This window comes from Festucalex cinctus, chromosome 17 (genome assembly GCF_051991245.1).
Source record: "Festucalex cinctus isolate MCC-2025b chromosome 17, RoL_Fcin_1.0, whole genome shotgun sequence".
NCBI lineage: Eukaryota > Metazoa > Chordata > Actinopteri > Syngnathiformes > Syngnathidae > Festucalex > Festucalex cinctus.
Genome location: NC_135427.1, coordinates 2,254,952 through 2,269,668, shown reverse-complemented (window position 1 = coordinate 2,269,668; position 14,717 = coordinate 2,254,952). Strand labels below are relative to the sequence as shown.

At 40.7% G+C, this 14,717-nt stretch overlaps 2 protein-coding genes and 1 long non-coding RNA gene across 4 annotated transcripts; 2 read left to right on the top strand and 1 right to left on the bottom strand.

Annotated features, from left to right (window-relative positions):
* Positions 1-240: 240 nt before the first annotated feature.
* On the top strand, positions 241-2,870 carry LOC144004499 (serine/arginine-rich splicing factor 2-like). Of its 2 annotated transcripts, none has more exons than XM_077501678.1 (3): positions 241-935; positions 1,239-1,539; positions 1,826-2,870. In XM_077501678.1, exons 1-2 carry the CDS (start codon positions 601-603, stop codon positions 1,513-1,515), a joined length of 612 nt encoding a protein of 203 aa, XP_077357804.1. In that variant the 5' UTR covers positions 241-600; the 3' UTR covers positions 1,516-1,539; positions 1,826-2,870. The 2 variants fall into 2 exon arrangements, with proteins under 2 accessions (XP_077357804.1, XP_077357805.1); XM_077501679.1 differs by having other exon boundaries at positions 245-935; positions 2,310-2,870.
* Positions 2,871-7,174: 4,304 nt separating this feature from the next.
* LOC144005194 (uncharacterized) lies at positions 7,175-9,125 on the bottom strand. Its single transcript, XR_013279522.1, has 3 exons — positions 8,629-9,125; positions 8,386-8,560; positions 7,175-7,318 (listed from the first exon to the last, which is right to left on the bottom strand). It is a non-coding gene; the product is annotated as an uncharacterized LOC144005194 (long non-coding RNA).
* Positions 7,346-13,817, top strand: LOC144005193 (alpha-N-acetylgalactosaminide alpha-2,6-sialyltransferase 2-like). Its single transcript, XM_077503204.1, has 11 exons — positions 7,346-8,286; positions 8,450-8,751; positions 8,839-8,986; positions 9,658-9,928; positions 10,014-10,176; positions 10,251-10,413; positions 11,388-11,526; positions 11,597-11,700; positions 13,088-13,171; positions 13,292-13,391; positions 13,507-13,817. The coding sequence occupies exons 3-11, from the start codon at positions 8,850-8,852 to the stop codon at positions 13,741-13,743; spliced, it is 1,398 nt and encodes a 465-aa protein (XP_077359330.1). The 5' UTR covers positions 7,346-8,286; positions 8,450-8,751; positions 8,839-8,849; the 3' UTR covers positions 13,744-13,817.
* Positions 13,818-14,717: the final 900 nt, after the last annotated feature.

The window sequence follows — 14,717 nt, the reverse complement described above, 5'->3', positions numbered from 1 at the left end:
ATGTATACACGGCCCTAATATGCCAATAATTCCCGTACTTTTCACCATTATTGACAATGAGACCTAACCTGCTCAATTAAAAAAACAAAAAAAAGTCAATATTTTAGAGAGGGTAAGCAAAATAAATACACAACTGATATAATGTAGTGCAAGGAAACATCTTTTACAAATTGTTAAAACATTTCTACTCAAATTCAGTGGATAAATTTGTTTCTGGGTGCTTTTGTGGGGGGAAAGTTGCTGGGTAGTCTGAAAATTTGCTAAATCTAGCAGCAAAAGTGGCACGTAATGCCTTGTTATAGCCATGTAACCTCCCCGTCAACAGGGGGCAGTAAAGCATATTTGGGGGAAACGAGCGAGCGCATCAACCAATCAGAAAAGGCCACCACGGGCCGAGAAGAAAGAGGGAGAGGAAGCTTTGTTGCCGCCATTTCGTGTACTGGAAACACGCAGCTTGGGTGGCGCACACGCGTGAGTGTTTCAAAACTGAATCGAGCACGAATTTAATTTAGAACCAGCGTCGTCTTGTGGTTATTTTACAGCCAGGACGAATTAGAAGTATTATTTTTTAGTGTACCATCGTTCGGTTTCGCGGAGAAAATGAGCTACGGTAGGCCGCCGCCGGACGTGGAGGGGATGACTTCCCTCAAAGTGGACAACCTGACGTACCGGACTTCCCCGGAGACGCTTCGCCGCGTCTTCGAGAAGTACGGCCGCGTGGGCGACGTGTACATCCCGCGGGACAGGTACACCAAGGAGAGTCGTGGTTTCGCCTTCGTGCGCTTCCTCGACAAGCGCGACGCCGAAGACGCAATGGACGCCATGGACGGAGCTCTGCTCGACGGACGGGAGCTCCGCGTGCAGATGGCCCGTTATGGCCGGCCGCCAGACTCCCTGTACAGCCGGAGAGGAGCACCGCAGCGTCGGCACGAAGGGTACGTCGGTTAGGGGTTGAAATAATGACAAAAAGCTGTTTAGTTGTGAAACAAAGTTGACACGTGCTTAAATGGTGGTCTACTTGGCCGCCGTTTCCATTTAGAAGTAGTTGGAAAAATGTTTTGCACACGTGAAAAGCAGCCATTTTGTTTTCTTCAACACGTGCATAACTAGTCAACTATATATATTTTATATGGAAGGGAAGGGTTTCACTTTTCTTTTCTTTTGACCCATGTATAAAAGCCACGATTAAAGTGAAATATCAAATATTTACTTGTGACATTCAATGTTTTTCTGTGCAGACGTTCAATGAGCCCCCGCCGCCGCAAACGCAGCCGTTCCAGGAGCAGGAGTGGTTCTCGATCCAGGAGCCGCCGTCGCTACTCCCGCTCCAGGTCCCGCTCCTACTCCCGATCCAGGTCCCGCTCCAAATCTAAGTCCAGGACCCCGAGACGGAGCAAGTCCAAGTCCCCCTCTCGGTCAAGGAGCCGGACTCCCGCCTCCAACCGCGGGTCCAGATCCAGGTCGAAGTCCAAGAGCCGACCCAAGTCTCCAGAGGACAACGGAACGGAGCCTTAGCTCAAAGTTGGACACGACATGACGGTATTTAGCGAGATGGCTGGAATTTCACGTATAAATATGGGAGATGTTTAGTATTCTGCTTTCTTGCGGTTGCTCTTCAATTTGACATAATCAACCAAGTCAGCAGAACCATGACTATTTTAAGCAATAGCTAAGATTAATTTGGTTCAAAAGCATTCATGTTGCCATGATAAACAATATCAAACACGCAAAAAAAAGGGGGGGGGGGTGGAATTGGGTTAATGTGAGTATATATGGGTGTGCTTCACTCCAAACGTTCACTTAATGTGAAATTCTTTCCTCCAAGCTGCTGAGTCCTGTTTGCAAAGAGAGGAGGAGGAGATGGGGGTGTGGCAGTGAGAGAGCAGTTATAGTGTGTGAACCCCGCCCATGTCGCCTGCCCGTTTCCGGGTTGGGGGCGGCGGCAGTTGCTCGGGAGCAGGTCACCCAGGCAACGCTTGGTTGCTCAGGAGCAGGTCGTCATGGCGGCGGTGCGGGGCTGTCAGTTGGTGTTTGAGGCGGTGTGGTGAGGTACGTTCACAGGGATCTCGGGCGGGAAACCCCCCACCCGCCGCCTGCGCTTTGCACTCCCGCCTCTCGACCCAAAGGTTTGTTTGAAAATAAGTGCAAGAGTCCTGTGTAGAGCTAGACTTTGGGAATGTGGTGCCATGGAAGGTGCGTAAAATGTACATGAGGTGTAGTCACGTAATGTCAATACTCGGGTTAGGGGTTAAGATGGCGTCTTTTGGGGTGTCCTTTTGCTGACAATGCTCTGTTCTCTTTCCTTGCAGATCTCTCGGATGTTTGTTTTGTTTTGCCGAGGACATCAGGAGGAGTCTCACCATGTTCAAATGGACTCCACTATTGCCATTGAAAGCGGACTGAAAGGTTATTTGGAACTTGGTCTAAACATTTTCTCAATAGTTAATTCCACTTGTGCTACCTAAAGAATCGTCATGTTGTTTGTTCACAAAGTTGGGCATCTTGAATGAAAGGAATATGTATGTTTTTGTTCCCCCTTTTGAAATTGCTTTATTTCTGAATTTGTGCTTCAATAAACCTTTTTTTTTTTATTTTTTTTTTTTAGTTAATTTCTTGAATGCAAGACCTTGTTATACTCTGTCTCGGCAGGAGGTTGTCAATTACAAATATTGGCTTGTTACCCCACTCAATTGGACAAACGTGCTGTATGTTAATCAGCCTGGCTTTAGTTGTCAAGATGACATTTTTGTTTTTCCTTTTTCTGTTAGCTAAAATTGCCTCGTATGACTCTAACCCTCTTTCTTGTGTATCTTTTGTGCACTAGGCGCAGTTGTGTAGCAGTTGAGTAATGCTGGTTAGCTGTTAAGATGCGGTGCAGTGCAGTGCAGTGCAGTGGTGACATGGTGTGGCGTGTTGCGGTGCCGAGTGCCCGGTCACTGTTCCGGGGCGCTCGACCCTCCGCTGCTGTTTGCCGGTTTGTAAGCTCAAAGGTTTTGCAGATCATCCACCCACCTCCCTCGAATCCTCCTTCCGTCCTTGTCCTCCCCGCCCCCTGTGCCTTCTTTGACTTCCCTCCTGTGTGGTGTACAGCTTTTATCCCTCCTTTGTTGCCTCCTCCCATGTCTGGTTCATCACTTGCTCCTGGGAAGTGGGTCCAGTGTGGCTCACAGTTTAAGGGTTGCCGATTAAAAAAAAAAAAAAAAAAAAGAGGGGAAAAAAAAATGGACAGCTCTGGATGCCTCATCACATCTTTTTGTGCTACGTATTCCCACGTTGACTTCTGTTCTCTTGCATTTTCTTCAGGTGAATGCCAATAAATGTTTGTTGAAAATGGGCTGCTTGTGTGGTTTTTGTTTTCCGGGTGTAAATTTACATTTGAATGTTGCCATATTTACAGCAGGTTTAGGGCTCTGCATCTTCCATAAAATGTGGAGCAATATAGGTTGCAATGAATTGAAAGTTTTACTGAAAAAGTCAACATTTAAATTTTCCACTTAATGTCTTACGTAAACAAAATAGTCTAATTTGTTTTAGTTAGCAGTAGCTCAATCCAAATGAGAAATACCTAAATACACTTAACTGCAAGTTTGTTGTTTAAAAACTGTGTCGGGCCAGTTTATTAAAAAAAAAAATCGAAATATGACCTTTTTGTCCATTTGTTAAAATGTATCGTTTGTTGACACACAACTTGCACAACTACAAGTCATTTATTGTACTTTTCCGCCTTACAAAAACAAACCGGACAACCATACTAGACTATCGTCATGGAAACGAGTCACATGATCACGCCCCCGGAAGTGTTCTTCAGGTCAGGGCGAGCGTCTTTTCGCTGACCTGTGCCTGACTTTCTTTTGTGTAAGTCAAGTCACCCTGTGCCTACACGGGTGCTGTCACAATTGATCCATCTACGGTACATCTGGACACTTCCGCTGATGAGATTAACACCTAGATAGGTGATGAGCCGAGCACGTTGCTGGCGCGCCTGATGAACAGCGGAGGAAGAAGGGGGCGGTGACAGATGGCGTGACGTCACACCCGGACAGAGCCGCCTGCCTTATCCAGTAAACGCCGCTCGTTTAGGCAGCTTGTCTGGGGGAGATTATCCTCAAATCGTCGCTATGGCTGCCGGTGGAACCACGCGGGACAATTAAAAAACAAAAAAACAGCTATGGATTTGACTTTAATCTTATCAGCCGTCATCTTCACGCTACTCGCCCTGGTGGTCGCAACGTCGCTGCTGAACGGCACCTCCCGATCGCTGCCATCTCCGGCCGAGAGTTACCCGGCTGGACCCAGCTCAGACGCCGACAGAGGTGGCAAGACGGCGGCTAAGCAGAACGGCCACATACCGCAGAACAGCAAGCAGGGGAAGGCGGCGGAGGAGGCAGCAGCGGGGGACGCCTGGTGCGAGCTGAGCGGCAGCTCCCACGACCACTGGGACGTGGTCAAATCTGTGCTATCAGTGAGTCTCCATTCACATTTGTTTGTTGTGTTAAAGCTGTGATAGATTACGTCGCCGCCTTAAGCTGTTTACCTTCCCCTCCCACTCTGTCCTGTCAAAGGAGCAAACAAAGTTCGTTGTCAACTTGTAGATGATTTACCCGGCTCAATGCACATTGGAAATCACTTTCTTACTGTTAGTACTCTGCCTATGAGGTACCAAGAGAACCAAACTTCCGATTCACATTTAAAATCACCTTCTTACTCGAAGTCAGTTTGTTGCACAGTACATGACAAATGTGGACATAAGTTAAATGACTTTAGAAATCAATACTTTTCACTGCATTTGTTGTACAAAGCAAACAATAAAATAAATTCACATTTGCAATCAATTATTTACGACAAGTTGTACCATTTATGTCCACAGAAAAACGGCAAAAAAACCTAAGGCCTGATGTACATTAGAAATTACTGTTGTACATAAATGTGGCTGACAATAGAAACAAAGACTTAATGCACAGTAGAAATCATGTTCCTACTGCCATGAAAAACATGTCATTTGAAATAAAAATTTGATGTACATTAGAAATCAATTTACTTATTACTTTAAGTGCATTTCTTGGACATAAACATAGTTATCTCCCAGTACAAAAGAAAATGCAATTCACATTAGAAATCCATCCATCCGTCTTCTTGACCACTTACTCCTCATAAGGGTCGCGGGGGTGCTTGAGCCTATCCTAACTGGCTTTGGGCAGTAGGAGGGGTACACCCTGAACTGGCCGCCAGCCAATCGTACACATAAGAAATAATTTTAAATAAGTCCAAATGTGATTGCCATAGAAACAAAGATTCAATTCACATTAGAAATCATTCTTTAGTGAAAATCCAAATGTGTGCCAATAGAAAGCTTGATGCACATTAGAAATCATTTTCTTAAAGTCTATTTGTTGTACACTTGCAAGTCCGGAAATAAAACTGATGCACATTAGAAATGACTTTTTTTACAGAGAGTCCATTTGTGGTACATAAACATGGATACGAAAATATAAACATGGGTCTGGTTCAGTGCACAATAGAAAAGTCCCAAGGCAATTATCACCACTCCAATGTTTTCAAGTCAACTGTCAAACATCCATTCAAGGTGACGCCTCTGTCTCTTCTCCCACCGGCTCATTCTCCGGCACAGGAGGAGGCGGAAACCCGCCCCGCCAGCGAGGAGCCGGAGCCGGCGGCGGTCGCGGCGGCCCCGGCCGAGCGCTCCTCCTCCTCGTCGGCGGCGTCCAGCCTCTCCGTACCGCGGCCCGACTCCAGGCACGCCAGCTTCGACTCGTCGTCCGAGGCGTCGTCGGGGCGCGGCCGGCGCTCCTTCATCGGGCTCTCTGATCAGGAGCTCCTAAAGTGTGCTTTCTCTTACCCCCAGACCGACGGAGACGCAGAGAGCCCGGAAGTCAACGGTAAGCTGCACCAAATTTGAGCTCGACTGAGAATGTAGTAGGATTCCCTGACCGACATGAGTGCATTTCATGCAGGAGCAGGCAAACTTTTGTACTTGAGGTGCTGCCATTAATCAATTAATCAACCATCAAATTAATTGTAAAAAAAATAATTTTAGAAAATTGCTTAAATAAAATGTTTAAAAGTTATTTCATTATTTTATTATAATTAACTAATTTCAAAAATGAGAAACGCTAAATAAATGTCCTTTTGTTAAAATCTACAATAAATTAACAAGTTCTTTGATCAATAAATTAATGTAAAGTTCAATGTACTTAAATATTTATGAATTTCCTTATTTTACAGATATTTGTATTAATATTATTTTTATTTATTTTATTAATATTATTAGTATACATTATTATATTTAAATATTTTTATTTTATTGTGTAATCTGTACAACAAATTTATTTAATGAAATGAGAAAATATTAAAATATATCTATTTTTTTACTATTTCTTTTTATTTGCAATAATTATTTAATAAAACATTTAAAAATAAAATTATTAAAGGGATACTTTATTTAGCCATTTTTGGCAGCCAAACGTTAATATTTTGCCTATAATGAATTTGATATTTTCATTATTTTTCATGTACAATTAGTACCTTTAAAAACACATTTTGCAAATTCCTGTCGACTGAAAATGACATCACAAGGGCTCAGGTAACCAATCGCAGCTCAGCTTGTGAATGTCACATGACCAAGAAAACAGGTGAGCTGTGATTGGTTATCTGAGCCCTTGTAATGTCATTTTCAGTCGACAGCAAGTTGCAAAATGTGTTTTTTAAAGGTAGTATTTGTATGTGAAAAATAATGAAAGTATCAAATTAATTCTAGACAAAATATTAACTTTTTATTGCTATAATGGGCTAATTAATTGAAGTGTCCCTTTAATAAAATTATCTAATAAAAATTCAAAAATTTTGGGTATATGGATAACATTTATTATTTTTATTATTGTACAATAAATTGTTTGGTAAAATTAATTTAATAATGAAATGTATACATTATTTTAATTACAGTACATTAACAAATTATGTAATATAATTAAAACGTGTTACATTCAACATGTAAATTTATTTTTAATAATTTTTATTTGGAACAAGTACATTGGTTCTTTAAATAAATAAAGTTAGAAATGTTATTTGTAAAATTGTTCATATTACTAATATTTTTTATTAACAATAAATACAAAAATTACTTAATATATTTTTTAAAATGCATATGTATTGTATATTGTGTTTTACTTCATGTTTTTATTAAACGTGTATACTGCTTTTGTTTGCAGATAAATCGGAGTTCCACGCAAACAATTCCTTGAAGTACCTCCCCGGAAAGTCGCGCTCGCACCACATGGAGATGATGATGTCCAAAGAGGAGCTGGAGGAGGAGCAGAGGTCAGTTCAAAACATGCTGTGACCTTCTGCTTGTGTGCTGGCCGCCTTTCCCTTGCAGCTTTCCGCTCTTAAGCTGCCGTGCGATGCGGGCTAGACTGACTTAAGGCCAGATTGAGTCCCTGCCAGCTCGCGGGACAGGACGTTTGACCCGAGGACGTGGCGGAGAGACATATTAGCAAGCAGAGGAAAAGACGCAGGGACTCGCCCTGAGGATTTTGCTTTACAAAGATGTCACATTTCCCTGCACTGTCTTGGTCTATTAAAGGTGCTACTCCCGGGTGTCACGGGTCCAGTTCCAAGTGTTGATTGGCTCTCCTGGCACAGCAGTCACTTGTTCAGATGAGCATAATGAGCTTGTGTGGCCACAATTTTAATTGATTTGTGGCCAGATAATTACAGTCAAAATCTGGATGAAAAATACCTTATTTATGAAGACTAATAATAAATAACCAAAATAGCATCTGCAATCGGACCTTGCTGAAGGTGATAATCAAAACTGAGCATTATTATTACTGTAAAGAGTGTCACTCATAAATTAACAAAAAATAAATTCAATTTTAATTGCACCTGCGCCAGGGAGACCACTAGGGGATGCTATAGCCCCCTTTGAAAACCCATTACTACTTTGGCGATTCACTATGATTTGTCAAAAACTAATTATCATTAGCGAAAAGCTAAGTTTGTAATAAAAGAAGAAATGGAGTGCACCTGTAACACGTATTGGATGTTATGACGACAATTGACAATGAAAGAAGCAAAAATTGTATCAAAGTAAGGTAGCTAGGGTGCATGTGAAGAAGACCAGAAACAAGAATATAAAAAAAGAGAAGGAGGAAGGTTATGGAAGGAGGGCTACAAGGATGAAATGATGGCATTAAAGGGATGGAGGAAGGATAAAAGGGTAGGAAGGAGGCAAGGATTGGAGCTCAATGCCACTTTTAGGGTCTCCAGGTCAACACACAAACCCTAAAATGAATACATTTACATCCTAATGTGTATCAAACTGTGATTAATAAATGTCATTAAGTATAAATGTAATAAAAGTATTACTTTTTTTTAAGCGTATGCTGTTGGCCCAACCTGAATACCGCCATCGTCTCCGTTGTTTTTCCAGGGTACAGCGGGAGCAGCTGGCCGCCATCTTCCAGTTGCTAAAGGACAACACGGAGACGTTCGGCGACGTTTCCGAGGGCGACATGGAGGAGCAGATGCGTCTCTACTCCATCTGAGTGGGGAGAGAGAGAGACATCGATGGCGTCACATGCGCTGCCTTACCTCGCCGACCAAACTCACCAACACATTTGTGTGACAGTATTGCAGCAGCCGCTATTTTGTTATGGCACAAAACAAGTGGTCCATTTGTGTTGTTTTTGCTTTTTGTTGAACGGCTGGACTAACGCAGTACAAAGCTACCATGTGAGCAACTCCCAATATAAACGCATTTTTTTTCCCTCCCCGTGTAATATTCTGCTGTTGTGTAATAAATAAAAACTGAACACGCAGGTGGCGTTTGTATGTTTGTGACCGCATGGTGTTCTCGGCCGGCAGCGATGGTCCTCCACACCGCCAGGATTTTTGCTTGGCTGCTCGTCGGCTCCCTCGGCGTTGTCTTTTTTGTTTTACTTCAGGGAAATCTGTCGGTAAATGTAAGGTAAGTGACATCGGATAACTATTAAACACTGTGTTTATCACAGTAGTAATGGTTTAAACTTTAAAGAAAACAAACAAAAAACTTGAGTGTTTGTGAATGAGTTGACGCCATGTTGTGTTGGGCACGTTGATCTTGACGATCATCCGGGTACTTTATCCGTCGTAAAAGACGTGACCGCCATATTGGTTTTGGGCACCCGGGGATTGTATTTTTATTTTTTTTTTTTTTAAATCAAGTTATTAAAAAAAGAACAGGAAAGTACACATAAAACAAATATTAAAAACCATCAATATTATTATTAAATAATCGTAAAACAAATGTAAGTTTCCAAAAACACAATTTAACATCCTGATAGGAACTGTGAGAAACGAAGTCAAACTTTGAGGAATGCAAAAAATAAAAAATAAGTGGTATATGTCACATCTTCAAAACAAAAGGTTTATCCCACGAATAAGGTAAGTGGCATTTTCTTTTTTTTAAAGCTTTTTTTTGTGTGTGATAATGATACTTAAAATATTGTTTTTTAGTTGGTTTGCTGTACCATCGGTTACACAGCAACAATTTGCTATTGTCTGATGACAAAATGACAGCTCATTTGCTGGGTTTTGTGGTGTTATGCCAATTAGTTTTTTGTATAAATTCTTCTTCTGTTGCACCCTCCTTCGATTCAGCTGGACCAATTTCTCTGAGAAATTTGAACTAGTCGCAGATCACCCATGGAATGAGACTATTGCCACAAAATGGCATCACAAGGAAAACGTCACCACCTCAACAGCCAGCGTCATGTTCAATAAAACATCCACCGAGATGGTGACGTACCTCCCCACGCGTGTTGTCAGCCCAGAGACCCCCATGCCCATTCTTTTGAAGGCAAACTTTTCCAAACTTCCCGTGTGGGATTTTGAGGACTTGTATAACCAGGATGCTGCACCCAGAAACACGGTAAAATGTAGACAACCATGCCATTGGATTGCCGAGTGGTTAATTTGCATAACTGACTCCTTTTGTTTTGCTGTCGCCGACCTAGCTGTGCCAACACTCTCCGAGGAACTCGAAGGACGAGAGCTTCAAGAAGGCCTTCCTTCCCAACATACGTTTATTCCTACACAAGGGCAACATCAACATGAGCGAGTGGAACAGACTCTCACATTTCAACAATCCGTTTGGCTTCATGGGATACTCTTACAAAGGTGGCAAATCCAACCATCTATCCATTCATTTGATAAATCTATTATATATGTTGATTTTAATTGTTGTTTTTCAGATGTAATGTCCTCAGTCAAGTTGATCCCAAAGCCGAAGGAGCCTCTTCTCTCCCCAAAGCCAGGCGGCAACGTTTGCATCCATTGCGCTGTAGTGGGCAACGGCGGTATCCTCAACGACTCCAAAAAGGGAAAAGAAATCGACGGGCATGATTACGTCTTTCGGTAACCTTTTGTTAATTTTTACGCTAGATGAATCTATTATGAGTATAGACCAGGGGTGTCCAAACGTTTTCATTTGAGGGCCACATACAGAAAATCAGAAGGACGCAAGAAGGGCCACATAATGTTATGAAGAGAAATTGTGTTTAGTCCTCAAAATTGCACAAATAATTTATTTGTGCTTTTGCATATTTAGAAAAATGCTACAGTATATAAACCAAATTATTTGTAATATGGCAGTAGGATTATTATAGTTTTGGAATTTTTCCTTTTAGTTAGTTTTGATTAGTTTTCAGGGTGGTTCTGTTAGTTTTTGTTAGTTTAGGTCTTTAAAAATACTTAGTTTTAGTTGAGTTTGTTAGTTTCGATATCAGTAATAGTTTTTGTTTTTTTTAAATGTGTATTACTTGTGCGCGATATTTAAAAAAAACAGCATCGGAGCGACATCATCTTTTGGTGCTTTTCTATTGGCTGCTGCGAGATGACGTCACTTCTGTGTGACATCATTATTCCGGTTGAGATCAAAACAAATCTACTAATATGCACATTTAAAATCATCCCCAAAGGCTCATGCATTAAATTAATTGCATTAAAATAATTACAAAACACTAAAACGAAGGATATGTTTGTTATAATTATAGTTAGCTTTAGTTAGTTTTGTCAACATAAAATGTGGTTTCAGTTAGTTTTCGTTTTTTAAAAAGCATTTTCTTCTATTTCTGTAACAATATTGTTTTTTGAATTTTAGTTTTTTCATTAGTTTTAGTTAACTAAAATAACCTTTAATGGCACCTGTTACTTTGACCATCTCCAAACATTTTTGTTTTTATTTTATTTGAACTGACTCAAATGCCATTTTTAGCATATGTCACGGGCCACTGAAAATTGGACAGCGGGCCGCAAATGGCCCCCGGGCCGTAGTTTGGACACCGCTGGTATAGACACACCTCCAAAGAGATTTTGATGTTTTCCGTCAGGATGAACGGCGCGGTCACCGAGGGTTACGAGGACGACGTGGGGAACAAAACGTCCGTCTACGTCCACACGGCTCACTCCATCACCACGTCTTTGAGTTTGTTCAAGAAATACGGCTACAAGTCGGTCCCGCACGATGAGGTAACCACCACTCATTCAGTGGCGCTTTTCTACGTAACATTATATCATTCGCATGTCTCATATTGTGCAGGGAATCAAGTATGTGATGATTCCAGAAGGCCTCAGGGACTTCCAGTGGCTCGGAGGACTCCTCAGAGGAGAGAGGGTGCCGCTTGGACCGTATAGTAAAAAATGGTAATAAAAATAAATCATGCCAGATAACAGACTATACATCGATTAGGTTATCTTGTGTGTGAAAGAATATTACATTGGCTTACAATAAATATATATCTTAGCAATAAAGTCTCTGGGTTCTATTTGGTTATTTTATTCAAAGAAATTGTTTATTTTTTATGAAAAGCATAAATAATATAAATTAAGTTCTAGGGGTGTCAGGTGATTAAAAATTGTAATTGTAACTAATCGCATTTCTTCAATAGAAGTCAATAAAATCAATAAATGCACGATACATTTTTTCCTGTTTCCACACTCTTGTTAACATAAAAGTGGAACAAAAAAGTAAAACTAATAGAAATATGGCTGCATCTTTTAGTCATTGATACAGAAATTTCATTATAATTCATAATATTGAATTCAAATTAAAAAGATGTGTACTGTAAAAAACGAGTGCGACATTGATTTGTGTTGTTCATTTTTCTGCCACTAGATGGCACAATTGCATTTGTAAGACGGTGACAGCTTAGAGAATTTTTTTTTGATATTAAGAGCTATCTAATCTTTAAAGGGATACTTGACTCATTGAGCTCTTTTCAGCAGTAAAAAGTTCATATTTTGTCTATAATTAATGTGGTAACTTCATTATTTTTCATGTACAATGAATACCTTTAAAAAGTAATTTTTCTACTTGCTGTCGAATGATGATGACATCACCTGTGCTGAGGAAGTAGGTAACGACCAATCACGGCTCATCTGTTTTCTGGGTTTGGTCAGTAAACTGAGCCATGATTGGCTGTTACCTACTTCCTCAGCACAGGTGATGTCATCATCAGTCCACAGCAAGTAGAAAAAATACTTTTTAAAGGTATTAATTGTACATGAAAAATATTGTAGTTATCAAATTCATTCTGGACAAAATATGAACTTTGACTGCTGAAAATGGCTCAATGAGTCAAGTATCCATTTCAAGATTAGATAGTTCTTAATATCAAAAGAAAAATTCTCTAAGATGTCACCGTCTTACAAATGCAATTCTGCCATCTAGTGGCATAAAAATAACCAACACAAACGTTTGTGAAATTCTGCATATTTTTAAAACTGTGAACTACAACTCCACAAATATATGCATTATTATTAAATTTATTACCACTAAATTGTTTTGCTTTGCAACTGGCATTCCCCCAGTAAAGGCTTTCTAAATAACAGTCGTTAATCACGTGTTCAAAAAAAAATTAATGGCGTTAAAGGAACTTTAAATTAACTCAAAATTAACGCTCTAATTTTGACACCCCTCATAATAACGCAGCTCTCACTGATGTTACCAGATTTGGTTCCTTGCCCATAAGAGGGAATTGTAGAATAGCATTTAAACATCTACATCATTTTTACTTGTCCTCCATTGCAGGCCACGGACGTACTATATGGGGCAGTACAACGAGAGCCGCTTTTACGTCCTGCATCAGGACTTCCTGCGATACGTTCGCAACAGGTCCTCCTTGATTTATCAACCTTGGGGAAAAAAATACACGCAGGCACATGTTGCTAGGCAGATTTTGTAGAGATCAAGCGTAGAGCAATTTGAGCATCATGTGGCGTTTATTGCCAACAGGTTCCTGAAGTCTCCACGCCTAAATAAACGTTCCTGGGGGATAGTCCGACCGACTAATGGTGCTTTTACACTCTTCCTGGCTCTTCACACGTGTGACACGGTGAGTTGATGACGGAAATTATTTACCTAATTGCGGTAACTGTTTAAAAAAAATGTGTTTAGCTCACCCTGTATATCAAAACCGTTTTACTCATCCAGTTCTGTCTTTATCCTAGGTGGACGCGTATGGCTTCATAACGAAAGACTACGCCAAATATTCCAATTACTATTTCCAGAGGCACGTAAAAAGCGGCGTGACTTTCTTCGCCAACCACGACTACAAGCTGGAAATGAAAAGCTGGGAGAAACTTCACAACAGCATGATCATTCGTCTGTACCAAAGAAGTGAATCAGAGCACAGCAAAACGAAAAACAAATTGCAAAACAATAATAAGAATAACACTAGTGTCTGAAATGTGTTGAAAGTACAACTGTGACTGTTTTATTTTGAAAGTGCAGGTTAATAAATAAACAAGAGTACATCTAAGTGCATAAGTTAGTCTTCTGTTGACAAACTCAAATATATTTTGGAGCAAACCAACACTGCTTTTCTCTACTCCCGTTCAACAACTAAAACACAATTGGCTGTTAATGACATCACCATTGTTTTGCTCTCAGTTTATGATGCATCCAACTTCGAATACTTGCATTAAAACGGTCACATATCTTGTAAAAATCTATTCAATCTGCTGTGATTGTTTTTTGTTTTTGTTTTTAATTTCTCCAGGCCCCCAGAATTTTCTATAAAATTCAGTCCATTTTTATTAGCCATCAAAATGAAATTTACTGAGAATTTCAATCATTGGTAGACCCACAAAAAGTCTTGTGCCTGGAAAGACACAAGAAGAGAGAATGGATAAACCTGTAAGAAAGAAAAGACTGTGCTGTTACAACAAGTATCCACGGAAAAAGTCAATTTGATCAGTCACGCTCTTCTTTTGCAATTTTTTTTTTTTTGCACCTGTTTTTTTTTCTAAGGAAAGAGACAAATTGTGGTTTCTTTGAGGTTTAGTATGAGGTTACATAATGATGGCCTGCAGTAAGGATTAAAGCAGTGGTGTCCAAACTACAGCCCGGGGGGCCATTTGCGGCCCGCCGTCCATTTTCAATCTTTGCGAGGGAGCGCAAAGATGTTTGCGAGGGAATTCAAAGTTTTTTTTTGTTTTTTTTTCTACCATGTCATCTTAGGGCCTGCGTACATACGTGACTCTTTAGCACTCGAAAAAGTCACCGCTCACCATTGATACATATATGTCACATTTACCGTACTTGGTGCTTGAATTTTTTTTTCAATGTATATGTGGGTGGAAGCGCAGAGCACACGCCCTGTCTATAGGTGTGGTTGCCTCAAAGGTGACGCCCCCGCCCCGCCCCCCCTCACAACCAG

Coding starts and splice junctions, on each gene's coding strand:
- LOC144004499 (XM_077501678.1), top strand. CDS start 601: ATGAGCTACGGTAGGCCGCCGCCGGACGTGGAGGGGATGACTTCCCTC. Junction 936..1,238: donor CCGCAGCGTCGGCACGAAGG/GTACGTCGGTTA, acceptor TTTTCTGTGCAG/ACGTTCAATGAGCCCCCGCC.
- LOC144005193 (XM_077503204.1), top strand. CDS start 8,850: ATGTTTGTGACCGCATGGTGTTCTCGGCCGGCAGCGATGGTCCTCCAC. Junction 9,929..10,013: donor ATGCTGCACCCAGAAACACG/GTAAAATGTAGA, acceptor TCGCCGACCTAG/CTGTGCCAACACTCTCCGAG. Junction 10,414..11,387: donor GGGCATGATTACGTCTTTCG/GTAACCTTTTGT, acceptor GTTTTCCGTCAG/GATGAACGGCGCGGTCACCG.